This window comes from Macaca nemestrina, chromosome 10, assembly GCF_043159975.1.
Source record: "Macaca nemestrina isolate mMacNem1 chromosome 10, mMacNem.hap1, whole genome shotgun sequence".
In the NCBI taxonomy this organism is placed as follows: domain Eukaryota; kingdom Metazoa; phylum Chordata; class Mammalia; order Primates; family Cercopithecidae; genus Macaca; species Macaca nemestrina.
Genome location: NC_092134.1, coordinates 38,952,145 through 38,979,245, shown reverse-complemented (window position 1 = coordinate 38,979,245; position 27,101 = coordinate 38,952,145). Strand labels below are relative to the sequence as shown.

At 42.8% G+C, this 27,101-nt stretch overlaps 1 protein-coding gene across 3 annotated transcripts in view; it reads left to right on the top strand.

Annotated features, from left to right (window-relative positions):
- LOC105483698 (plexin C1) overlaps positions 1-27,101 on the top strand; it is a 159,288-nt gene that overhangs the window by 6,328 nt on the left and 125,859 nt on the right. For all 3 annotated transcript variants that reach the window (XM_011744680.3, XM_011744681.2, XM_011744683.2), the window contains exons 2-3: positions 14,243-14,383; positions 26,368-26,502. In XM_011744680.3, coding sequence (XP_011742982.1) covers positions 14,243-14,383; positions 26,368-26,502 — 276 coding nt within the window. The remainder of the gene's footprint in view (positions 1-14,242; positions 14,384-26,367; positions 26,503-27,101) is intronic.

The window sequence follows — 27,101 nt, the reverse complement described above, 5'->3', positions numbered from 1 at the left end:
ATACCTAGCATAGAATGCAGTAGGTAGTTGGGACTTCAGAAATATTTGTTGAATGAATACATGAAGGATCGTAGCGAATCATGTTGGAAATGTTTTCAATACTCAGCAGCAACACTTTCTGGGAGTCTGGTCACCTCACACTCCCTTAACCATTCTCTTTTTCTTAATGCCTGATGTGTCAGGGCCCCTTCCTTCCTTAGTTTTAGGTTACATGGTGTCCTTCACTCCTTCAGCTCTTCCCAGGTACTTCCATTCATTGGAATACCAGGGTTCTGGTGTTGCCGATCAGAATTACTTTTGACCATGGAAACCTAACGTGGTTGGAACTTCTACGGTGTAATTTTTGATTGCCTTTCAACTATGAGAGGAAAGGGCTTTATGCTGTAGGCAGTGGTCCTTAAAGTGTGGACTCTGGCCCAGCAGCGTGCACATCACTTGGGAACTTGCTAGACATGCACACTCTTGGACCCTATACCAGATTTACTAAATCAGAAGCTCTGGAGGTTGAGGTAGGACTGGCAATCTGTATTTTAGAAAGTCCTCAAAGTGATTTGAAGTCATGCTTAAGTTTAAGAACCACTGTTATAAGATAAAACAATTTTCCTTGTATTCCAGCTGAGGCACCTAGGATAGGAACTTGTTGCATTTTTTTTCCTTGCATTTTACTTAGGGCCGTAAAAAGTAACCAACACATTTTACCACTCTGATATTCCTTATTCCCTCCTTACTGATCAAAGGCAATACCTAGAAAGCCCTTTAAAGAGTTGCCATTTGTGGGCTTAGAGTCTGAGTCTCAAAAACCTATAAACCATAGTTTAATTAACTCCTTCACTCTTGCATGTAACAGTTTATTTGTATTTCACTCCCAGATATGGGGGGATGTCTAGAGTCTTCTGTTGTGCTGTACGCCAGAACCAATTGCACACACCAGACATTCTCTCCAAGGGTCCATTCTTTACAGCATCAATCCTGATACCAATTTCTATCCTAGTCATGTACAATTGGTTGCATGGAATAAAGATCTACTGGAGTAAGCTCAGATAAAGGGATGAGGGATACTGTGGACAGAAACACATGGAATTCCATGGTAATCTAGGAATAAAAGCAATACCGTGTAATGGTTGTATGCACAGTCACTGGAACCAGGGCAATTGGGTCCAAAGTTACCAGTTATCAGTTGTGGGACTATAGACAAATTATTCAACCTTTCTATGCCTCAGTTTCTTCATCTAGTAGAGATCCTCTTGGTTTCATAGGCTTATTGTCTGGATTCATGAGTTAATAAGTATAGAATGAATACTACTTGACATAGTAAATGTTATGTCTGTGTTTACTATCATCACCATCATTACTACTAATACTGTTATGACGGGCTCCTTGATATGCAGTTGGAAGGTGGTTCCACATTCAAGGCAGCTTAAAGGAGCTCAGTCAGCATCAGCAAATGATGGATGCTCCTTCCTTAGTCTCCCTGTCAACATGACTTAGCCTGGCTGCTTTGCACCATCCTTCTACCAAATGACCTCCTCTGCTTCCTCAAATATCTACTCCCTCCCACCTGAGTATGCCTCGGGCCTGCCTTGATCCCCACTGTCTATCTTCTTTTTTTTTTTTTTCTGAAACACGGTCTCACTCTGTTGCCCAGGCTGGAGTGCAGTGGCACAATCTCGGCTCACTGCAACTACCGCCTCCTGGATTCAAGCAATTCTCCTGCCTCAGCCTCCTGAGTAGCTGGTACCTCAGGCGAGTGCTATCACACCCAGCTAATTGGAGTAAAATCATTTCTTAAACAATATGCTTCCTAAAGGAGAGACACTAGAAACTTTTTTTTTTTTTTTTTTTTTAGACAGAGTCTCACCCTGTCACCTAGGCTGGAGTACAGTGGCATGATCATAGCTTATTGCAGCCTCAAACTCTTGGGTTCAAGCAATCCTCCCACCTCAGCTTCCCAAGTAACTGGGATTGCAGGCACACACCACCATGCCAGGCTGATTTTTTTTATTTTTGGTAAAGATGAGGTCTTGCTGCGTTGCCCATGCTGGTCTCAATCTCCTGAGCTAAAGTAGTCCTTCCGAAGTGCTAGGATTATAGGCGTAAGCCAGCACACTTGCCTCCCACTGTACATCTTAACAGCCTGTCACCTTCTGCTTTGGCTACTAACTGGCAATGACTTTCTGTATTATGTAGTCCAAGTTGCCAGGAAAGAGATAGAGTTGAGTCCAGTTCATCTTTCACACCAGCTGATGAGCCCGAGGTCAGTGTAGGGATTTGTCACCCTTGGGGCAGGTGCTGGCCCCTAGTCCAATTAGAAGAGGATCAAACATGCAATTGTCCCCAGCAGGCGCAGCAGGTGGATTCCCTTAGAACAGGATGGCAGAAGAGCCACACCAAGACCAACACCTTGACTACAGTAGCATACAATAGTGTCAAATCTGTCTCCCTTAAAGTTTTTGGATGACCACTCCCTTCCCCAAACATGCATTGGCACACAGATGATGAAGACCGGGAAACCCCAAAGTTGACCTGGGAACAGTGTGTGGCAAGCATGGGTCTAGCCTGTTTATCAAAGTGGCCCCATGGCAGTGGTTTCTTATTATGTTTTTTATGAAATGTGCTTATCATTTTTCTTAGTTTTAATTTTCTGTCTTGATGAAATGCTAATTTTTATGTGATCACAAAAACAAATAGAACTGTGACATTCATTTTTCAGTTTCAGTGGTTGATTTTCATGTTGGTTGGATTGTCTGTTCAATAGCTAGACATAGGGCTTTCCTTAGAGAAGTTACTAGGGGGATTTGGTGGCATTTCCATCCCACCACCCTGGTCAATGCTGTTATGCAGGGGTCAGCTAACTCTGTAAAGGGCCCGATCATGAATATTTTCGGCTTTGCAGGCTATGTACAGTCTCCGCAACTGCTCAATTCCGCTGCTGTAGTGTGAACACAGCCATGAACAGTACGTAAATGAGCAGGCAGGGCTGTGTTCCATTAAAACGTTATGGACACCGAAATGTGAATTCCCTGTAATTTTCACTTGTCATGAATTATTCTTTTTTTGATTCTTTTCAACCATTTTAAAATGCAAAAGCTATTCTTAGCTCATGGGCCATTTGAAAAACAGGCAGTAAGCCAGATTTGGCCCACAGGTGGTGGTTTGTTGACTCCTGCTATTATAGAAAGAATGAGAGTAAAACAAACCTTTCCCATACAGTCCGATACTCATGGCAAGAGAGATGTGACCAAAAGCTGCAGTGGAAGTCCCAAAAAGAGGCATTGCACTCAGCCTGGGAGGATTCGGGAGGCTTTAGAGAGGCAATGCTTGAGCTATGTCTTGAAGCTGAGTGGAGAAGGCGGAGAAGGGAGTTCTAGAGGGAAGGTACAGCTTGTGCACAAGCAGGAAGTTGAGTAAGCCTGGGAACCAAAAGAAGCTCACCCTGGCTGTGAAATGTCCAGAAACGAGTGTGCAGGTCCAGATGGTGAAGGGCTTAATGAGATGGGCAAAGGTGGTTGGATTTTATCCTGATGGTTGGTCCTCTAGACTTTCCAAATCTTGCCTTTGAAGTAAATTATCCATTGGAAGCTCCATATGAGAAAAAGATTAGAAAATTATCATTAGGCAGGGAACAGTTGGCACATGCCTGTAATCCCAGCAACTTGGATGGCCAAGGTGGGTGGATCATTTGAGCCCAGGAGTTTTGAGACTAACCTGGGCAATGTAGCAAGACCCCATCTCTACAAAAATAAAAATAAAAATCTTAGCCAGGTGTAGAGGCACATATTTGTAGTCCAGCTACTTGGGAGGCTGAGACAGGAAGATCGCTTGAGCCCAGGAGTTCAAATCCAGCCTGAACAACATAGCACGACCCTGTTGCTTGAGAAAAATTATCATTGACTTGGTTCTCTTTGTAAGACCAATTACCAAGTGCTGGGAACACGGTGGCGTCAGGGGGTGGCGGTGGGGAAGCAGGGGTTGGGAGTTTCCGGAGCCCTACAACTTGCCCCACCCCATCCAGGCCTGTCCCTGAGGCATCTCCAAGGAATTTCTAGAATTCTGCTGAGCAGAGTGTGAAAACCATGGCTAAGGCTGATGGAGTATAACAGCGGGATTATAAACGACACAATCTGAATGTGTTCTAGAAAGATTACTCAGAAGATAAAGTGGCTGCCGTAGGGTTGGAGGCAAAGCACCTTATTAGAAAGACTATCATTTGTTCAAATACTTTCTTGAGCTCCTATTATGTGCCAAGCAGTGTGTGGAGATATTCATATCAGTGGTAAATAGGGCAGACAATAAACATTTAGCAAATTAATAGTTACTTTTACATTAAGATGATAGCTAAAATTTACAGCGCACCTACTGTATGTCATTATTCTAAGCACTTTACCAATATTAACTCATTTAATCCTCACTGTAACTTTACAAAATAGGCTGTATTATTACTTCCATTTTAAAGATAAAGAAACGGAGGCACTTCACTAAGCAGGTGATGTAGCAGAGGCATTTGGGGGTGCGGGTGTTGGGGTAAGTTCTCTTTAGGAGGTCGAATTGACACCAGGAAGATAATAAAGGCCAGTTACGGGTTTCCCGTGCAGAACTGGGAGGAGCACTGCTGGCAGACTGGAGGGCACGTGCAAGGACTCAAAGATGGAATAACCTGGTCTTGGTGGTTGTGGAGAGCAAAATGCTAGTGTGGTTGAGGCGAGGGAGGTAGAGGGGAGAGTACGAGGGGAGGAGGCTGGAGAAGGAAGCAGCAGGCCTAGCCTACAGGCCTCCTTGGCAATGGGAAGGAGATTAGATTTTCTTCTCCGAGCACAGGAGAGCCTTTGAAGGGAAGTGAAATGATTGGATTTGAATTCCTAAATAACAGCTGCCCTGTGGGGAATGGATGAGAGATTGGCCACAGTGGAAGAAGGAAAACCTGCAGGAGGCTCTTGCAGTAGTCCAGGCAAGAAATAATGTCACCTTGGCCACGAGCAGTGGTGACAAATATGGAGAGAAACAGATGGATTTTGTTTATTGCAATCATTCAACTGAGGGACGCTGAAGAGCTGAACTGAGGTTGGAGCGGTGGGGATGGAGAGGAGGGATGAAGTGAAATAGGTTTTTAAGACGTGGAGGACCAATCAGAGGACAAGTGTAATTTTTGTTGGTTTTTAGATGCCTTGGGACATCTAGGACGAGTTTCTAAGTAGGGAGCTGGCAATGAAGTTAGGAGTCAGGGATCCGCTCCACACACCTTACAGTGTGCCAGGCCCTTTGTCTGGCCCCACACATCCCTGTTTGTGCTATACAAGCACTGAGGGGAGTGGCCAGGTCTGGCTCATCTTTCTTTCCTAGGCATCTATCAGGCTGGCTAACACATGGTGAGTGAGCCCTCAGTAAGTGTTTCTGGAACTGGAAAGAAGGTACTCTTCATCTGATGAAGAAGATAGTGATTATAGCATGGTGAGATGAGTGTGTCCAAGAGGAGTTGACACTGGGGCTCTGTTCGGAGGAAGAGTAAAAGCTGGGCAGCGACAGGGTATTTCCTTTTGACTCCCTTCCCAATGAGCCAGGATTCCTCGTCATCCCCTATCTCCCCGCAACCTGATTGAGGAAGTGTGTTACCTAACACACCAGCTGTTCCTGATCATCACCCCTTGGTCTTCTCCTGAGGCTCCTTTCTCCATCATTGACCCCTTTTAAAAATTGGATTCCAAGCGCAAAGCCTTGCTTCTGTGAGGCAATAGAGGAGGAAATAGCCTAGAGCAGCTGGAGGCTGTAGGTGTCACCTAGTGTCAGCCCCCTCACTTAGCAATATCTTTCTTCCTAACCCTGCAAGCTCTTGTATTGTAGACCTCTAATGCAGTCTGTAGACCCCTTGACAGAATAATGTTTTTTAATGCATAAAATAAAAACATTGGATTGCAAAATAGACACAATATATTAATAAAAACATTGGATTGCAAAATAGATGCAATATATTAATATATCGATCTATCAAAATGTTTTTTCAATTTCAGGTGTAGTAATATATCTTAACACATTCAATAGCAAGATCTAGAGGCAGTAACTACCATAATTTCAAAGGAGAGATGAGCATAAATGATACTTTGAGATATCTGCAACAACTATCAAATAATATGAAAATAGCTGATTTATTTTGGTGACAAAGTCACAGGTTCAGTAAATACTGCTGTGGCCTGAATCCGTGATTAAAGGAAATGCTAAGTTCCAGTTAGAGCTCCCTAGAATAAAGATTTTTTTTTTCATCCAGTTTCATGGATTCCCTGAATTCTGTTCGTGAACTGTGGATATCAGTGGAGCCCCACTCTAACCATTCATTTCGATTATCAAGTGTTTCAGAAACCAATGACATGAAATGCAAAGTGTTGCATTTTATTTCAAAACTCATTTGATTGGTTTATTTTGACAATAGGGAGTTTGTTCCCATCTGTATTTTACAGATCAAGTACTTGGTCAACAGCAAGTGCTCCATAAATAATAGGTGGATGAGTGGATGGGTGGGTGGATGAGTGGCTGGATGGGTAGAGAAAACTCAGAAAGGATAAAAGACTGTCTAAACACTTACAGCTCGTAAGTAATAGAGCTTGAACTTGAAACCACATATTTTTTACTTTAAATCACTTGTTCTTTCTACTCTTCCATGCTACCATCAGCTACTTTTATTTGAAAGAACACAATGATAGGGCGTGTTCTTCAAAATATGCTATTTGAATCATGGGAAAGGACAATCCTATTATTTGCTTTGGTCAGAGCACACCTAAAGTACTCTGTTTACTTCTTAGAGGCACATTTTCAGTACACTGAATCTGTTGACTCTTCATGTACTGAGATGGCGAGAGACCCAGAAACTGTCTCTTACAAGCTGTCAATGAGCTATGGATGTGAAATTCAGAGAAGGCCAATTTACATAGTAATGGGAGGTCTAGGGTGGTTTTCTATTGCTCCCCAAAGCAGAACCAAGGCCCAGTATTTACAAGGGACAAGTTTTGGCTCAATTAAAGAACTCAGTAATGATTAGGCCTACTTATCAATGTATCATAGTGGCCCGATGAGATATTGACTGAAAGTATTCAAACATTGACCCTGTATTTCTTTATCCCGTCGATAAGCATTTATTGACAACCTACTCCATGTCAGGTGCTGAGGTGGATGCTGCATTCAAAGTGTAGAATACAATACTATTGGAGATAGTCGATCTTATAAAGATAGAGTCTACTGGGAGACAGTGAGTTTTTAAAAACAAGAGTTATTAATAAGTATTTTGAAGGAAATAAATGGAGTGCTATGATTCAGAAGGAAAACTGAGGTAGGAACGGGAAGAGCTATGGTTGTGTGTCTGTGAGTAGGTGACATTCAACTTGAAACCTGACAGATTGAAAAGAACCAGCCTACAAGGGAGTGAAGGGGGGTGGGGCTAGAAGAAGTAGCAAGTGCAAAGGCCCTGAGGCAGACTCTTGTGTCCAAGAGTCTGAAAGAAATCAACTGGACTTGGGGAGCAGAAGCAGAGTGCAGGAGAATAATGGCAAGGAATGGGTGTGAAGACATCATCAGGAACCAGCTCAGGGAGAGCCTGGGGAGGCATATGGATTCAGTTCTCAGCATCATGATGGGAAGCCACTGGAGAATTTTAGTCCAGGGAGTAACAGGACCTGTTTCATATTTGAAAAGATCACTTTGGCTACTGGACAGAGAATAGACTGAAGTTAAAAGGGAGACACCAAGATACTCTTGCACTAGATTGGGAGGGGAATGAATGGACACTTGGGCTGAATACAGCCTGTAGAGATGGAGAAGGTGAATTTGAGATTATTGGGAACTTCAACTGAGATTTTTAATGTATTGGGTGTGGGGAGTGACAGAAAGAGAAGAGTCGAGGGTGATTAGTGGTGTGGTTGACCATGATGGGGAGCAGGGCCAGAGGGAAGAAAAGTCTAGATAACCATTTGTCAGCAACTCTGAAACCATGTCACAGATTTCAGTGGCTCTTAACAGGGGAGGATGACATTTACTTAGGGGATGTTCAGAAATATTGGGGAGGGGACTTTCACAGTAGTCAACATAATGGAGGGCACTACTTTGTGGACAGGAGTCAGGAATGCTAAAAGTCCCACATCACACAGGACAGTTCCCATAATGAGGAGCCATCCCATGTAGAATGCCAGTCATTTCCTCCTGGAAAAGCATTGGTGGACTGAGTCTCTTTCAGTTCTAAGAAACTAGGGCCAGGCGCAGTAGCTCACGCCTGTAATGCCCACACTTTGGGAAGCCAAAGTGGGCGGATCATGAAGTCAGGAGTTCAAGACCAGTGTGGCCAACATAGTGAAACCCTGTCTCTACTAAAAATACAAAAATTAGCCAGGCGTCGTGGCACCTGACTGTAGCTACTCGGGAGGCTGAGACAGGAGAATTGCTTGAACCCGGGAGTCGGAGGTTGCAGTGAGCCGAGATCGTGCCACTGCACTCCAGACTGGGCAACACAGTGAGACTCTGTCTTAATAAAAAAAAAAAAAAAGAATCTAGGAAAATGCAGTTTTCACACTCTCTGCCATTCATATCTTTTTTGTGAATTATTTGAGTCAGGTCGTCTTTTTATAAGTGATTAACTGAAATTAGCCATAGGGAGGAGAAGGAGGTTTGGTGGGGGTGGGGAAGGGACATAAAGCAGGAAGAAGGAAGGATGAATCTTGGAGAGTGGGACTTTGGTAGTGGGTCAGCTTGGGTGGCTGGGGACACTGGGGCCCGAGGAGGGAGGGGATAGGGTAGAAGGTGGTGAAATACAAGCTTCTCCACCTTGCATGCTTCCCATGGCTGTGCTGCACACCAACCATGCTTGCCTGGTCTAGAGGCTGCCCAGCTGTGTCCCTAAGCACACTTTAAACCTCTCCTTTTGATCATTTGAGTCCCCAGTGTAAATTCTTCCTTCAGACAATGAGAGAGCTGCCATAACTTAGTCAGATCCCGGTCAACACTGTATATGCTAGAATGGAGAAAAGCAACCCGAGCCTTCCTGGCTAATAAAATCACTGTCCGACTTGGGCAAATAGTTGTCCTTTCCATCTCCCTAGCTGGATAAAAATAATCTATTTATTTTCAAACACATGATTTCATCTGGACCTCACAACAACACTGAGAGGCAGGGCATGTGGTATTATTGGGTCCATTTTACAGATACAGTCACTGAGGTTCAGGAGACTTAACTTGCTGGAATCAAGCAGTCTATAAGGCACAGAGCAGGGGCCAGAACTTGGGTGCAGGGCTCCTTCAGAGGTTTCCTAATGGCAAGTGGGCCCCTTGGGGAGTAACAGAAAATGATGAAACTGCTTCAAAACAAATGGATCCCAAATGGAACAGAATATAAAATTAACTGCCCAAGAAAGGCATTTTATCGTGTACAAGAAATTGATCGGTACCCAGTTGGTATTTCCTCCCACCTGGTAAGGTAAAATCAACGTACAGGAATCCTTTTTAGCACCTTGGAGGTAAAACACTTGAGTCTTGCTGGGTGCCCAGCGCTGGAGGCCCCAGTTTTGTGCCCATTCCCTCCCAATGATGCCGCAAAAGCTATAGCACCCTGCCTGAACCTCGATGAGCCAGGCCATCTTTCACATGGTAGAGGCAGGGCCAAGCTGTGGCTCAACTCTAGAGGGTGCCTTTCACACCCTGGAATGCATGACTGGCACCCCGTGGAGTTGTGCAGGGCACAATGGGGGAGTGCTTATTGTCCATGAGAAATCATATGAAGCAGCTGCAAAGAAGCCTAATTGTTTTCCTGGTAACATGCCCATGACTCCTTGCACACACACACACACACACACACACACGCACGTACACACACAAACACACACACCCCTCTTCTCAGGAGCTTTGGTCCCAGTTTGCTATATCAGGCCCAAAGCTCTTTCTCTCTTTCAGCCCAAACATCATTTGAGCCAAGGTAGCTTTCTCCTCCAACTGAGAAAAGTTTCCGTCTTAGAGCCGGCAAACGTGTGGGCGTGACGTTATGCTTAGACATGGCAGGAAGGAGAAGCAGAGTGACAACTCTGAGGGAACCAAGAAAGCCCAAAGGGGAGACAAGGTTTAGAGCGAAATCAAGATTGGATTTTGTCATGAAAGGCAGAACTGGCAAAAGCATCATTACAAGGCATTAACCTTGTTACACACAGACGAACAAGCAGAGGCTGGGATTCAGAAATAAATTACACATAATAAACTAGACAGAATAGGCTGAGAGCAACATTAGCGATTATGCCCTAAGGGGAGAGAAGGGCAAGATAGAAAATAGGCTGGAAAAAAAGAGAGAAAGAATAATCTCTGGACACAGGGGGCTGACTGCGCTGTTTCCCCCTTCTTCTTCCTGGCTCGCTGGGTATTAACCTCACTTTTGTGAGGACGTTTCTCTGGAGCCTGTCTTTCTTTTGTTTTCATTTGCCGCAATAAGCATAAGAAAGCCATTCAAAGGGTTCCTTTTCCCATTCACAGGGACCTGTCCATTTCTGTGTGTTTCCAGCACAAAAGAATCCATTTCCATTCAGCCAGAGCAGCCCCTAGAGTTTTCATGAGGTCCAAGCCTCCTCTCCTATTTTCTTCCAGGCTCGCTGTTGTAATTGGCTATAAAATCCTGACTGTGGCCAGGGTCCTCCAGGCTGGTGAGAGGAACAAGCACTTGTCCACGTCATGGTCCCTGCAGCTGAGGAAGAACTGCAGTTTAGTGTCCGCTCCAACAAGTTGTAATTGTCATTTCTTAAACAGTGACTTGCTTTTGGTTCCAAGTAGCAGAAAACCCAACCGACAGTGGCTTAAACCATGGCAACTATTGTTAACTTAGTAAAGTGTTTAAAAGTTGGAGGTCTGCGGCTCAGTGGTGTCTCCAGGAACGTAGAATCTCTTTTCTTTTCCCTGCACCAATCTTAGCATGTTGCTTTCTGTCCTTCATCTTGAATCTCATGGAAACAGAATGGTTGCCACCAGTCTACACATGATGAGATAACACAACTGTATTCCAGAGGAAGTGAGGGAAGAGGGCAAACGGGTTCTCCTCAAGAGCCTTCTGTTATCAAGGAGGAAACTTATTCCCAGGAATCCTTCCAGTGGACTTCTTACATTTCCCTGCCCAGGACTGGGCCCCATGGCCACCCTCAGCTCTCATGGTTAGGAAAGTCAGTGTCTGGCGATAGTGAATGGAGTTGCCATTTGGCTTGGCCCAGTGATAGCTTCCACCAGGCTTGGGTTCATTGCTATCTGAACAAAATTAGGGTTCTTCCCGGCAAAGAGGAAATAACTGCCATGGGTGTGGCAGTAACTTGTGTTTTTAAATGAACTAATGATAGCAAGCATGGGTTTTGGGTTGCTGTGTGCCAAACACTGTCCTAAGCTTTACTGAGGCTTATGCACAAACTCATCCAGTCCTCATAAAAAGTCTGTGGCATAAAAAGTCTGTGCTCTTATCATTTCCACCATATAGAGGAGGAAACTGAGTCACAGAGAGATTAAATCACATGTACAAAATTACTTCGCTAGAAAGTGACAGAGCCAGGAGTCAAACTTAGGTGGTCTGGCTGGCTCTCTATGCTATACTGCCTTCATGAGGTAAGATGATAAAATACTTCAAGTAGCACACAGTAAGAATTAATACATGTTAGCTGGTATTATTATTATTATTACTATTATCATATCTTTTTCGTAACCGCCCTGCCAATCAGACACATCAGCCTTATTAGATCGTTTAGAAAGCTAACCCCTACCAGGGTTAAATTAAGTGCCCGGGTCACACAGTGATTGAGAACCAAGCTCAAATGTCAGCGAGTGCCAGGTGTTCTCTCAGGTTTGAGAATGTTGATTTAATGGCTGCACCACTTACCTATTACTTTTTTTTTAAGGTAGGGTCTCACTTTGTTGTCCAGGCTGGAGTGCAGTGGTTCAATCATAGCTCACTGTAACCCGGAGCTCCTGGACTCAAGCGATCCACCTGTCTCAGCCTCCTAAATAGGTGGGACAACAAGTGTGTGCCACACACCTGGCTAATTTTTTATTTCTGTAGAGATGGGGGTCTTGCTACGTTGCCCAGGCCGGTCTCCACTCTTGGCCTCAAGCGATCCTCTTGCCTCAGTTACCTATACTATTGATCCCGGACTTACTTTGAAAAAACTACAATTGTTGAGGGCAGCCGGAAATCAGAGAAGGACACCCGGAAAGGTTAGATGGTAATTTGGGATGGATTTCTCCTTGTTCCCTTTCAGCTTTTGAGCTGCCTCTGTTTTCTTGGAGCCAGTCTTTCACAAACAGGATCTCTCATCCTACCTCAGGAGAGACTACCCATGGTTCTTGGTGAATTAGAACAGGTACAGTATTAAGCACCTACTGTATACCAGACCTAGATGTACACTGTCCCATCTGGTCCTTGTGGATAATCTGCAGACCACATCCATTACTTTTTCTGTGTTGTGAGATGAAGGGAGTGGAGTCTTCTAGCCAGAGATAGTGGTATTAGAACATTCTGGATACCCAGGTGGAGATGATGCCCTGTTCTCCACGTTAGCCTCTCTGCAGTGCTCAGATATTTAATAAAAATAACAAGCACGGTCAGCTGGTCTTACATTTGGACAATTCTGGATTTATTTTAAAGCAAGATGTGTGGCATGGTTTTACTTATTTTTTTAATCCTAAAGGTCATCCGACTTTTCTTTTTCTGCTCATGGTCATGAGGCTTCCTTATCTAAACAGTGATCTATTGTTCCAATCCTTAGACCCACAGAGAATTTTTTTTCCTTAACTTCAATTTTCACAGGACAGCTCCTCATCTTCCCATATTGCATGAAAAGTATCTTTCAACAAGAAGAAAAAAAAAACTCTAATAAGCTTTCCCCAAATCTTCTTAAACCGAGTTCACTATAGAATATTTTATGCAAAAACGTCGCCTTCTCTTAGGTTATGACATCTTTTCCTTGAAAAGTGATCAGGGCATTGGACAAATCCTGGCTAGCTTATCTATTCCTTGCAGCGCAACTGCAACAAAGAAATATAGATGGCACTTTAAAGGCTTCAGAAATCAATTTAGCCCATAATCCATTTAGTTTAGATGTTAATGAAACTTGGTGGGTTTAAAAATAATGAATATTTAATAAGACATAAATTGAAAGACATAAACACTGTTGGCAATAATATAATGAAGTTAATAAGTCTTAGCCTCTGTGTGGCTACCTCCCCCTCCCCAGATAGGGCGATTTTAGGAGTTGCTGTGTTGCTTACTGAAGTTCGCTGGCTGCAACTTCAGTGTGCCTTTAAAAACCTTAGTACGGTTGGGAACTGAGCTCTGGCAGATAAAGTGTGCTATCACACTGTGTTCAGTAGCTGCAGACGGCAACGGCTCTTCCTAGCTCCATATCTTCCAGAGATTTGTGTAACAAACTCAGTTTCCTGTCGTTGAAGGCAGGACGCAGCATAAAGCACAAAAAAGAAAAAGACATTTTGGTCAACACTCTGTCTGCTCTGGGTTTAAAGAGGGGCTTTATTTAATGATCAGGAGCAAGCGTGTGATTACATGTGCTCAGAGCCTCAGACAATTTAAATGCCTTCAGCTTGGGAGTTAGACTTTTTTGTTTTCCCCTTTAAAAGCATAGCACCAGGGCCAGCCCTTCGACTTGGTTCCTCCTTAGCTCTGTGGCTCCATCCTGTCTATTGTCCGCGACTGTATCTGCCTTTTCACCCCCCGAATTAGCTACCCTGTCTTCAGGCTTCCTGTGGTCCCTTTTGGTAAATCTAGGATCACTCCTTTCTGCCGTCACACCCAATAGGATCGTCCGTGTCACATCTTGGGAAATGTTTGTGTTTAACCTCACAGAAACCAACGCCTAGCTAAAATGAATTGGCGGCAGGATTTTGAAAACAGCCAAGTGTGAGATAGTCTGCCTCCCATTTCAGCGGTGGGCTGTCTCTTGGCACTAAAGTGGAATTCAGCTTCATATATCAGCTGGGGGGTGTTCAATAGATGGCCAGCTCGCTTTGGCATTCAATACCTGTTCATACATAGTAAACAGGGGCTTTCTTTGGTTGGGCAGGTATGGTGATTTTGCAAGGTAATGCAAGGTTGCTCCTGGGGAATCTTGTCTAAGAAAATATATGTGGGGCCCAGAAGTGGGATCCTGCCTAGGAGGACATGAGTGACATTTTATCAGTATAATGAGAAGTATCATTGTTAAAAATTATTATTATTTTTTTGTGCGTTTGTGTGCATGTTCAGAAAGAAGGGGATCAACCTGAAAGAGTCCAACCAATCGCATCATCTACCTTGATCCATTCGGACCTGACATCCGTTTATGGCACCGTGGTAATGAACAGGACTGTTTTATTCTTGGGGACTGGAGATGGCCAGTTACTTAAGGTTGGTTTTCTGTGCCTTCTTCAAATGTCTATTTTAATAGTGATATTTTGTGCTTTAAAAAAAATTTTTTTAAATGCTTCTGGGTTATACACGAGACCAAACCAAGAACTTCGTGAACTCCTTAAAGACCCCCAGAAATGGCCTGGAAGAAAATCTGGAATTCTGTATGTAAGAACCCCCACAGCCATGTAATGAAGTATCAGCTACCTTGCTGCCCAGGAGTGTGCCAAGATATTTTTCCTTCCTTACTCATAAGCCACCTGGGTGAGGTAAATGGAGGTCTGGTCCCTACCCCAACCCTGACTCACCTTCCCAAGACATGTAACCTTTTAGTTCTAGCTCCTTTATCATGGAAATGTACAAAGCACCTGATTTCTCACAACTTGAAAGAGATGAGAGATTATAGGGCTTGAAAAGAAGAAAAAACAGGTGTTCCTTCCCTCCAGCCCACTTACCACCCACAGAGGGGGTTTGTTTTCTGCCCTTTGTACCCACATACACCACAGAGAGGTTAGAGATCTAAAATCCTTTGAGACTTCTCTTGACTTTTATCTCAGAGGACTATTTTTTCCCCACTGTATGGATATACCCTGGTCAAGTGCAGGTTTTTATTCACTGATGAGAGGGGAAGAGGGGAGGAGGAGAAAATAAAAGCAGAGATACCAAATGACTTGTCTGAAGTTATCTAGTGGTCATCTTATCAATGTCATCAGCAAACATTTATTGAAAACCCTCTGTGTTCTCCAGCAACATTCATGGTTGGGAACTGCACCATTTCTATGACTAAAGACTGAGATTCCTTGGCCTCTCTGCAGCCATCCATTTACACTCAGATCAGATTCTTAATTGAATAATGGTAGATCTGTTTCCCTCAACTGATCTCCCACAGATAACTCACTGTGTGACTTTAGGTGAGTTGCTTAACCTCTCTGAGCCTCCATTTCTTTACCAGTAAAATACAGGTCTACTAGACAACCCAGAAAAACCCTTTCCTCTTCTGATAGTCTCTAATTATGTCTTCTGCACACGTATTCCCCACCACCCCCATCCCCAAGTCAAACCTATTTATTTGCTCCTGTTTGATCCTATTTCCAAATATGATCCTGTTTCCACACTTTTGCTCACACTGTACTTCCAGCCTGAAATGCTTTTTTGTTTTTTCTCTTATTTACGGCACCTTATGTATCTATACTCTGGCTCAGCTCAAACCCCACCTCCTCTTTGATGACATCTAAGCCTGGAGTGACCTTGCTCCCCTCTCGTTTCCTGAAATACTCATGATCTATGTCATTCTTGTGGCTCATTCCAAATGTCTTGCCTGGAGATCTCACCTTTTCACTGGCGTTTGTCTTGCCTTCCCAACTTGATTTTAAGCCTCGTGAGAAGGGGGCCATGAATTCACACCGCCTAATACAGTGCTGAGTGCCTGGTAGGCATTTGATTTAATCTGTTTGCTTTGGAGGAAACCCAGTAACATATGGGAGGGAGTTTGTTTGTATACACATTCTTTTAAAATATACATTGATCATCTTTCCTGTTGTGTTAGCTTTATTTCCTGGGGAAGGGTAAATACTCATCCATCATTCTACACAAGTCACTGGGTGACATCTGTAGCTCCACCAACGTGGTCAGGCTTATTGGACCCATTTGCCTGGCAGGAGTTTCCATCAAGCCTTTCTGGGTCTCCTCACCAATTATCTCTTCAGATTTGGGATGTTTTTGACGGATGTTTTGACAAGAACACTGTTTCCCCAAAGCCGAGCCAATCAGACTGCTACATGGTGAATTGGAGGTGAAGGAACACTCGTCTATAAATAGTTCCCCATGGGACGGCCTGGTGTTGCCTGTCCTGTGTGTTCACCCAGCAGCCTGCATGCAGCTGGCTAGCTTCTAGAGATGTGGCAACGAGGGAGTGAGACCGAGCTGCAACTTCATGCTGCTGAGGAGGCCACGACCGAAGTCTCGCTCTCCTCAGGGTCTGTATGGGGTACCCATTCAGAAGCTACCTGTGTGGCCTCGTTGTTGTTTTAGGGTTTGAATAACAAAGGCAACTTTTTGTTGTTTGTTTTGTGACTGCTAATGTTTACACAGTGCTTCCTAGATGCCAAGGGACTCTATATCTTCTAATGAATTTAGTTCTCTCCATGACACAACGGGGCAGGCCCACTATTCCCATTTTACAGATGAGGGAATCAAGGCCCAGAGAAATGGGATGATGTTGCTCAAGGTCACACAGGGGCAGGGCAGGGATTTGAACCTGGAATGACTTCAGAGACTGCACTAAGATCTCCTATGCTACACTGACTTTGTGACCTCTGCTGCAGACATGGGGACTACTCTCTGAGGATTCTGGGGGACACCTGGGAAACATGCGGATAGGGGTCCATGCCCTGGCAGGGGACATATGCTCCTGGGGTGAGTCGGGTTTCCTAGAGGCTCAGGAAAGAGTCCCAGACTGAGAAGAAGGCGGACCATCTGACTGAGGGAACACTTCACTGGCGTGGTAACTTCTTGGGAATTAACACCCACCCAAAGCCCCCAATAAGAGTTCTCTCACTCAGGAGAAGGGTGTGAGGGATGAACTTGAGCTGACTTGGCCCGCCAGGCTCCCTAGGGCAGCTCAGTAACGCCTAAGCCTCTCTTCTATATCCTGTGTACAGATTCTTGGATGTAGCCCCTGAATTTACCCAGAATCCTGAAGACCCAGGATCGTGCGGATAATTTGGAAGCTACTGATAATCCCCAAATCCCTTTATTCAGAAGCTTTGAGCGTCTTCCTTGCCAAGGCTTGTCACCAGAACTGTTAGAAAGGACGAACACTGATAGACACAAGCTTGGCTCCTTAAGCCACAGCGTGGGGGAACTAATGAGCGGCAAACAACAAAACTCAACCCAATGCAGACAGTAGGAGGAGGAATAGAAAGAGGGCTTGGATCAGCCACAGCCTGACTCCAGTTTCTGAGTGATCGTGAGTTGACGGCATTTTGATATGAGCCAGGCACCGTTGTATATACCTTGTTGAATGAGAGTCAGGAAACAGCAATTGGAGCCCAGTTGCTGTTTTTTACCACCACTAGTAAAAACCTGGCTTCTTAAGTCTCTGCAAATCCTATGAGTTGTAATATAATTTGGTGTAATTTTAAGCTTCATGTTATTTAGATAATTTTTCCTTATTGTAAAGGTAATATATGCCCATGTAAAAAGTTTCAGAGTCGTGGGGGGTGAGAGGACAGCAAATAAAAAATTACTCCTAATTGTGTTGTGCAGGAGCGACTACTGTCAGCATTTTGGAGTCTCTATTTATGTAGTTGAGGTCGGATTTTGCATCCCATTTTTGCATCCTTTTCTTCAGTTAGTGGGGGAAAATGCTTATATTAAAATGTTATTGTAAACCTTTTGTAAATAGTATTTTTAAATAACTATATCATATTCTATTATTTGGGTACATTATTTTGAACTTAAGCTAAGATACCGGATCACTTTAAAAGTATCTTTAAAGACACACATTTTCCAAGGAAGACGGCATTACCTCCAAAGGTAAGATTTCACTGATGATCTGTGAAGAAACTAAAGGTTACAGTATGCCAGTACTTTTACTGTCCTCCTTCTCTTGCCTTTAGACCTAAGTCCCTTTATAAGATTTTGGGGAAATAGAAGGAATTTAGAACTCAAAGGGTCCTTTGAGAGCATCTAATCTGCTCTTTTATTTGATCAGTGTACAGTCCCATGGTGGTGAGGTGAGTTATGTCTTGTCACCCCCCGCCGTTATTTCCCCATCCTGCTTCCTTTCGGAACATGATTGCATGCTGGATTTTTTTTCAGTCGTCAGCATCTCCACTGAGATCAGCTGAAAAGTATGGTCACACTGAACTCAGCTTTGCGGAATTCACATTTCACGTGTTGCACAATGTACGCATTTTGGTAAACACACACCAAGCCTTTCTCCAGATGATAGTACAGCCTATCACGTGGTTTGGATTCCTTTGAGCTGACTCTGTTGCCTCTAGAAAATTGTCCTTATTTCAAGGGCAGAATTGTGTATTTTGAGCTTTTCCAGGTGGTAAAATAAGTAATAACGGAATATGCATGAAATTTGAAATTTGTAACTTTATGCATGCCCATTAACCTTTCTTGTAAGCATAAAAGATAAGAAAGCAATGGGCAAGGAAGAATAATCGCTAACATTTCTGAGCTCTTCCTGCGTGCTGGGCATTAGAACCAGCATCTGCACGGGTTAACTGGTTTAATCCTCACCAGTCAATACCTTCACCTCCACCACTTTATAAATGAAAAAACCTGAGGCCTCAAGAGGTTAGGTATCTTGTTCAAGGTGCTGTGAACCTAAATAATCTGTCCAGAGCCCGAGCTTCTATTCCCCAACTAAACTGCATTAACTCTTACACAGCTTAGTAGAGTTTGAGGAGCTGGTTTTTGTTATATTTCTTCCTAATACTGGAGTATAAGGGTTGATACCAAGATGCAGATGTTTGAGGTTTCACGAGAAGGAGCCAGAAACCTTGTGGTTTAGTTTGTTCCTATTTGGGGATGGCCTCCTAGCAACCCAGCTGAGTGCAGAGCCCGTTCCTCTCAGAGCCGCACATAGTTCATGGGGGTCTCTGAATCTCCTTTGGGGCCCCAGCTTTACCCCAGTCGCTCCTTTATAGGAAAGACAGGAATTCTGTATTCCAGTTGCTGTTTTGGATCGTTTCATCAGTAAAGACTTGTATCTTCCTGACCTCCCAGGGACTGTAGTAGGGTTCAGGATACAGGAAGCTATATCACACAGCTCTATCTTGTGCCCATATCCAGTCTTGAGGTATTTCCTATGTGCTTGGGGTCAGACTGGTTACCTATGTGGCCCTCAAAAAACTCTACTCCCACTTAATGGCTTTCTTTCTTTTATTTATTTATTTTTTTCTTTTTTGAGCCAAGGTCTGACTCTGTTGCCCAGGCTGGAGTGCGGTGGTGCAGTCTCGGCTCACTATAACCTCTGCCTCCTGAGCTTAAGTGATTCTCCCACCTCAGCCTCTTGAGTAGCTGGGACTACAGCCCTGTGTCCCCACACCTGGCCAATGTTTTATACAGGCAGGGTTTTACCATGTTGCCCAGGCTGGTCTCAAACTCCTAGGCTCCAGGGATCCTCCCACCTATGCCTTCCAAAGAACTGGGATTACAGGCATGAGCCCCTGCACACGGCCCCATTGATGGATTTCGTTTATTCAAATCACAGCAAAATTAAACCAGTTCCAGAAAGTTCTGTCTGAATTCAAACAGAAGCAAAATCTCTGTACTACCTAAAGAGTCTGCCTTGACTGTGGTTATTAAAGTTTTTGAATGAACGTAAGAGAAAAAAATCTTTTGTAAAGACAAGCTCTACTATATACCCAGAAAGTGTTCAAATAAGGAATAGGAGAACTTGGGGAACCTAGAACAGGACCTGGGACCGGAAGTGGTGGTGGTGGGGATGACTGAGCTAACAGACCAAAAAGTTAAAACAGCAGGAAGTGTCAAAACTTGGAAGTGGGTTCATTGGTGGGCCGTTTAGGATGTCATGTGAAGCCTAGTTCAAATTCTCCCCACCTCATTAATTCCAATTTATGAGTTTTGCAGGGACTCCCCAATTTGAAACTTTTACTCCCATATAATCCACAAATCTAGAACCTGTGGCTGAGACTGTATGCTTCTCTTACTGTCTACACTGCAACAAGTAGATTGGAAACAAAAGAGAAATTTGCCTTAATTTTTATATTTCATCTTTGTTACTCCTAACTACTGAGGCACATTAAATACTTACCTTGCTTTCTCCTGTGTGTGCGTGTGTGTGTGAGCATGCACGCATGCACAGGCATGCCTGTGTATGTGTATGTGTATGTGTATGCAGGCATGCACGTGCATATGTGTGTGTGCACTTGTGTGTGCGTATGTGTGATTTAAGTCTCCTTCCCAGCATTTCTCAGAAACTGCTTATGGAAAAAAATAATAATAAATGAAAGGGTTGGCTTGTTTGCCCTTCAACTAGTTAGCCCCACAGAGTGAGGCATTGGAAATTAAATTTGGCATAAAATATTATAGCTTTTTGAACACCTGTGGATTTTCCATCTCATGGTAATCTTAAAGAAAACAAAATAGTCTTTTGTTTTCTCCCCCCGCATTTTCCTCACCGTGGTATCCTTCCCGTGGGTGGTCTTGAACCTGTCTTGCAATTGTATGGTGTTGAAGTCTCCACTCAGTTAATTTCACAGTGCCGTTGGGAGTTTTGTATGCAACAAAAATCCCAAGGCTAGTTAATAGTCTACCATGAGGCTGCAGGAGGATGTCAACAGAAACAATATGTTGACACGAACTGAAATTCTCCATCAGAGAAAATTTGTTTTCTGCACAGGCTTCAGCTGGAACAAGCTGAAGAGCTCTATAAAATCTTGAATGCTAATAGAGTCGTTTTTCATTTAATAAATATTTATTGGGCACCTTGTATGTGCCAGGTATTGTTCTGGGTGCTGAATATACAAAGGTGAACAAAACAGGCAATGCCCCTGCTCTCTTGGTGGGAAGAAAAAGACAGAAAACAAGTAAATGGATTAATCAGCGATAAAGACAGTTTAGATAGTGCTAAGTGCTATGAAGAAAACAGAGTGATGGGTAGAGAGTGACGGAGGTGTTCAGCGGAGAAGTGATCAGGGAAGGCTTCTCAGAGGAGGTGATGTTGGAGACTTGAAGGATAAAGAAGTATACAAGCATACACATGGAGAAGGTTCAGATTGACTTCAGATTAGATCTATATTAAGGTCGTATCCTGGAAGATAAAAATCCACATCGTGTCCAAGGAGTGTGTGTGTCAATTGGATGAGATTTCTCTTATGCAAAATTCAACCCATTTTGGGTTTTTGTGACTCATTGTTACTTCCTGCATTGCTTCACTGATCATGTTCTTTTTCCGAGGCTGCCCACCTCAACTGAGCTGAGGAAGGAACGTTTCCCTTGCTCCAGTCTTGCTGGCTCTTGTCTCTGTGTTGATATTCTCATGAAGTTTGCAATTAGAAAGTCCAAGTGTTCCATTAGTGCCTGTGGGCTGGGGCTCGGGCTAGGTGAGAGACAACATTAACACCGACGTGTCCCGTCTCATCTGAGAGAGATGAGACTCTAGGGGCCACAGAAGCAGAAATCCCTCACCCTTCTGTGTAGCACATTTAGGACCTTTGTGGTGAAAACTAAAACTTCCTCTTGTCCTGTCCTCAGGATTATGGAGAGCATTGTTTGCATAATCTAGCAAAAAGAAAAACGATTGGACTCACTCACCCTCAAGGATTTTTAAATTTAAATTTTATGTATTTATTTTTAAGGTAATACAGTGATATTGTTTAAAACTCAAAAGAACCAAGAAAATATTCCGTGAGAGTCACCTGTTCTTGACTTCCAAGGCAACCAATGATAGCAGTTTCATGGGTATCTTTCCAGAGATAGTTTATATCTGTCTACAGGCAAAAGAGTGAAGATATTCTTCCTCCCTTTTGTTGAAACATAAAACACAGTAAACAAATATGTTTTACATATATATATTATATATGTAAAAATAGCTGTATATGTAAATATGTCTGTATTTATAAATATGTGTACATATTTCATATTACATTAACTATAATACAAAGAGCTTTCTAATTATTTTTATAGCTGAATAGTATTCCCTTGTTTGTAGCATAGTTTACTTAACCAGTTCCCTATTGATGGACATTTAAGTTGTTTTAATCTTTTCTTTATAACATACAATGCTACAATGAATATTTATCATTATATATCATTCCTCACACACACACACATATATGTATATATATGAGGGGCTGCAGGGTCCAAGGGTATGTGCTTTATAATTTTGATAGATGATGCCAAATTACCTTCTAGAGAGGTCTGGCTTCCATCATTGATGAAACATACTAATTTAAACCCAGCATCTATGGCTATCAGGACAAGCTTCAGCACAAGCCACGCTAAGTAGCTTTTTCAGGAAACTGATTGGTAAATCCTGGGCCACAGAACTTTTTGATAACTTGTAAAAAAATGAAAGAAAGAAAGAGAGAGAAAGAAAGAAAGAGAGAGAGGGAGGAAGGGAAGGGAAGGGAAAGAAAAGAAAAAGAAAAGTTTCCTTGCCACAGTTCAGAGTTCGAGAGAGAATATTGGTGCTTCATTTCCAAAGTACTAAGTAAATAAATCAATGTTGCACCCAACTGGATCTTTCAAGGTGCCACCCATCTGTATCAATGATGCTCCAAGAGTAAATAAAATAAGCCCCCAATAAATACTGCAGTGCAGCTCCTAATTTGCGTAAAATGGATGAGTGGTGGCATAAAGTATGTTTTTACTTTGTAATTTTAAAGCAAACCCCACAGACACAATGTCATTTCACCTCAACATATTTCGTTATGTATCTCTCAAAAACTACAGTTATTTTCTTAAATAATTGTAACCATAATGCCATGATCACAGCTAATAAAATTATCAGTCATTCTTTAGGATCACTTACTATCCAGTCTGTGTAACCAAATATTCCCAATTGATTTAAAAATGTATTTAAAATGGTTTTGTTCACATTGGTATTTGCACAAAGTCCTCAAACCAGATTTGGTTGTTCTATTATCTACAGCAGTTTTCTCCCTTACTTTTATTGCCTGCCACTGACTTAACTGAAAAACCAGGTCCTTTGCCCTATAGAATATCTCTTACCATGTGTTTGGCTTTCTGCTTCCTTGTGGTGTCATTTAGCTTGTTCCTCTACTCCTGCTTCCTAGTGCTACATGGAAGTTAGTGCTAAAGACTTGATTAGATTCAGGTTCAACTTTATTGGCAAGAATACATTATGGGTGTATGCTGCCCAGTGATGCTTTTGCCATGATGAATTCCTGAAGAGATGCCAGGGCAGCAGCTTCTCTTTTCTTGACCCTTCCTTGAGAATATTTCTATCAGTGTTTGTTTTTAAAAAAAAAAAAAAAAAAAAAAAAACTGGCTTTCTGTTTCTCTTTCCTTATACAACTGCTTTCCAGACCAGATCAACTGAATCTGAGCTGATTAATACAGCTAATGAAATAGAGATGGCAAATCCTGGCAAGCCCATACTTTGGTCGGTGCCTGTCCCTTGGCTCCACTTACAGGATTCTGTAGAGCAGTGTTGGCCAAGAGAACTTTCTGTGATGATAGAAGTGTTCTACACCTGTACTCTCCAGTATGGTAGCCAGTCACCACAGGTAGCTGGTGAACACTTGAAATGTTGCTAGTGTTTTTAATTAAATTTAAATTTTTAATTAAATTTAAATTTAAATAGCCATTATGTGGCTAGTGGTTGTCATATTGGATAGTGCAGCTATAAAGTCATTTTAAAATGACTTGAGACACACACCTTTCCCACCTCCCTTAGGACCTAACTGCTTCTGTTTTAAGAAGAGCTTTTAAGAAGTCATATTTCATATGTTTGGTTAGTGAGATTGACTTTTACAAAGCTGCTGCTGAATTTGGTGAGCAGTCCAAGGGCTTCAGGTGAGCCACTATTTGCACCAAATCCACCTGGGCTTGACCCAAGGAGATGATAGAAGGAAGTCACTGATTGCTGGGCAAAGCTAGACCCAGGCCCGGGCCCTGGAAAGGGGAAATGAATGCAGGAAGTTGCTCTGTGTGCAAAATTGATAAGAAGCCTTTGGCTAAACAGCAGATACCTAACTGCCATCAGGATATGTGGGTATAGGCATATTATTGATTAGTAGATGTGTGAAGTAGACTTTGTCCAAAAAGAATCTCAGGTGCCAAATTTTTCTTTTCAAACCATGCTTCCAATGTAGCTGATATCTACAGTGGTAGAGATATGATATAGATAATCTATCTGGATGTGTTCAGACTGACAAAATGTTGAACGCCTTCACTTTTCAAAGTAGTGGGTACAAATTGTGTTAGGTACAAAGATGATTAAAGGTTAGGTACAAAGGTGATTAAGACATGGTCCCAGGCCAGGCACGGTGGCTCACACATGTAATCCCAGAACTTTGGGAGGCACAGGCGGTGGATCACCTGAGGTCAGGAGTTCGAGATCAGACTGGCCAACATGGTGAAACACCGTCTCTACTAAAAATACAAAAATTAGCTGGGCGTGGTGGTGCATGTCTGTAGTCCCAGCTATTCAGGAGGCTGAGGCAAGATAATGGCTTGAACCTGGGAGGCGGAGGTTGCAGTGAGCCAAAATCGCACCACTGCACTCCAGTCTGGGCAACTGAGCAAGACTCCATCTCAAAAAAAAAAACAAAAACAAAAACAAACAAACAAAAAAAACAAAAAAAACCATGGTCCCTGCCCAAAGGGAACTTGCAATCTAGTAACAGATTATTATCTATTGACTATTGATTATGTGCTAAGCATCTTTCATAGTTCTTATTTGATCCTTACAAAACTGTAATAAGGAAGGCACTATTAGCCCCATTTTAGAGATGAGGAAATTGAGGCCCAGGGAGATTAAGTTACTAGTTCAAAGTAGTGCAGCTACTTAAAGGATGGAGGCAGGATGCAAACCCAAGCTCAAGCCACCATTGTACTTCTCTAGCACTATAGGATTAGAGTCTCCTGATGGGTCTTCATACGCATGCTTCAAACCCCGCCTTCTCACCATCTCCTCTTGCTCTTCGACTCATGACCATGGCCTCCTGTCTCTCATCTACAGTAAAAGGCAGGTTTTTTACACAGGCCCTCAAGATCCTTGATTATCCTTCCCCTGTTATCTTACTATCTTATTGTTCACTCCTCTACCTCTCTCCACTGAAGCCACTCTGGCCTCCTCCCATTTTAGTTTCTTTGCACTGGCAGGGCTGCTTTTAAGAACATGTTTCATTCAAGTATGAAAATAACTCATCTCCTGCAAGTCTGAATAAATACCACCTTTTCAGTGACACCTATCCTGAACATAATATTCTCTTAATGCCTAACCCCACTATATTTTGTAATTTACTTTTTTCTTTTTAAGTTACTCATCCCACCACACACACACAAGAATGTAAGTTCTATGAGGTCAGGAGCTCTCCCTTCCCCATTTTGTTCACTGCCGTTTTTCAAACACCCAGAACAGTGCTGGGTGTATAATGGGTGTTTGGTAGATGTTTGTTGACTGAAGATGGATGAAGCTTAGGTGTGTCCAATTTCAAAACCATTGAGTACTGAGTCACACTTGCATATATTTTATATGTGAACACAAACCTACTTGTCTGTATCTGCCACGTTAATCTGGGTCACTTCTAACGGTATGACGATCAGAGTATCCTGTGCAAATACATGTGGGAGCTACTTCCTTTAATTTCCAGTCTCTCTTGAGACAGCACTAATGAAGCTGTCACTTGTGGCTTCCTATAGGGCCAGACATGGTCAGAAATTGTGGTCAGCCAGCTTCCACATATGAGGATACTACTCGAGCCCTGAAGAGCGGCTTTTTTTGTTTGTTCATTTTTTATGCCTTTTCCCTTACAAAAGAAGAAATACTCTGCGTGTTATTACCAGCCTTGTTGAGGACTGAGATGTGGGAGGGTTGATTAAGGAGCATGGTACCTTAGGCCGTATTTGTAGTGAGTGAAAAAGGATGTAGCTTTATGATTAAGCTACAATTTTCGCCACCCCGCTATTCAAAGTATTGAATAGAGGCTGGGTGCGGTGGCTCACACCTGTTATCGAGCACTTTGGGAGGCCGAGGCGGGTGGATCACAAGGTCAGGAGATTGAGACCATCCTGGCCAACATAGTGAAACCCCATCTCTACTAAAAAAATTAGCCGGGCGAAGTGCGTCTATAGTCCCAGCTACTCGGGAGGCTGAGGCAGTGGAATTGCTTGAACTTGGGAGGCAGAGGTTGCAGTGAGCCAAGATCGTGCCACTACACTCTAGCCTGGTGACAGAGCGAGACTCCGTCTCAAAAAAAAAGAAAAGAAGTATTAAATAGAAATCATGTTTCTCTTTTTTAAAAATAAAATAGGTTATTCTTGGTGAGAATTTGACTTCAAATTGTCCAGAGGTTATCTATGAAATTAAAGAAGAGACACCTGTTTTCTACAAACTTGTTCCTCATCCTGTGAAGAATATCTACATTTATCTAACAGCTGGGAAAGAGGTAGGTAGAAATACTAGTTATTGCTTCTGATTTATGAATAAAATGGTTTAATCGATGTCATTATCTAGTAGCAAAGCTTTTACTTTGGACTACAGAGTTTAAGCAGTGCCCTAGGCTTCGAGGAGACCCGCAGTGGTTCACAGGCACGGAATTAAAAACCTTACTGACTGTCAGTAAGTAAGCAAGAAATATTATCTATTTAGACAATTTTATTATTGGCTGTATTTCCAGTGCTAAGGTTTTCAGAGGAGGGTGTGCTTGCAAATGGGCACATAATCAGCAAGGTAACTGAATTTACACATTTATTGTGTGGGCACTGAACGGTTAGATGCATTTATGAATCTACCCAATGGGACTGGCTTTGGAATTTGGGGTTAATATCAGGCCACAGTCTCATACACATTCATGAACCAGGAAATATATGGTACTAACCCTCCCCCTCTTCATTTATCTTGCTGTTTTGGCTTTTCTTTTCCTTCTGCTTACTGAAATAAAAGTAATATATTTTTATATTTCCTTCATCTTTACCAAGTGATTTCACCAAGGGAAGGAGAAAAGAAACTAATTGTTAGTGAGTCTCTACTATGTATTAGTCACTG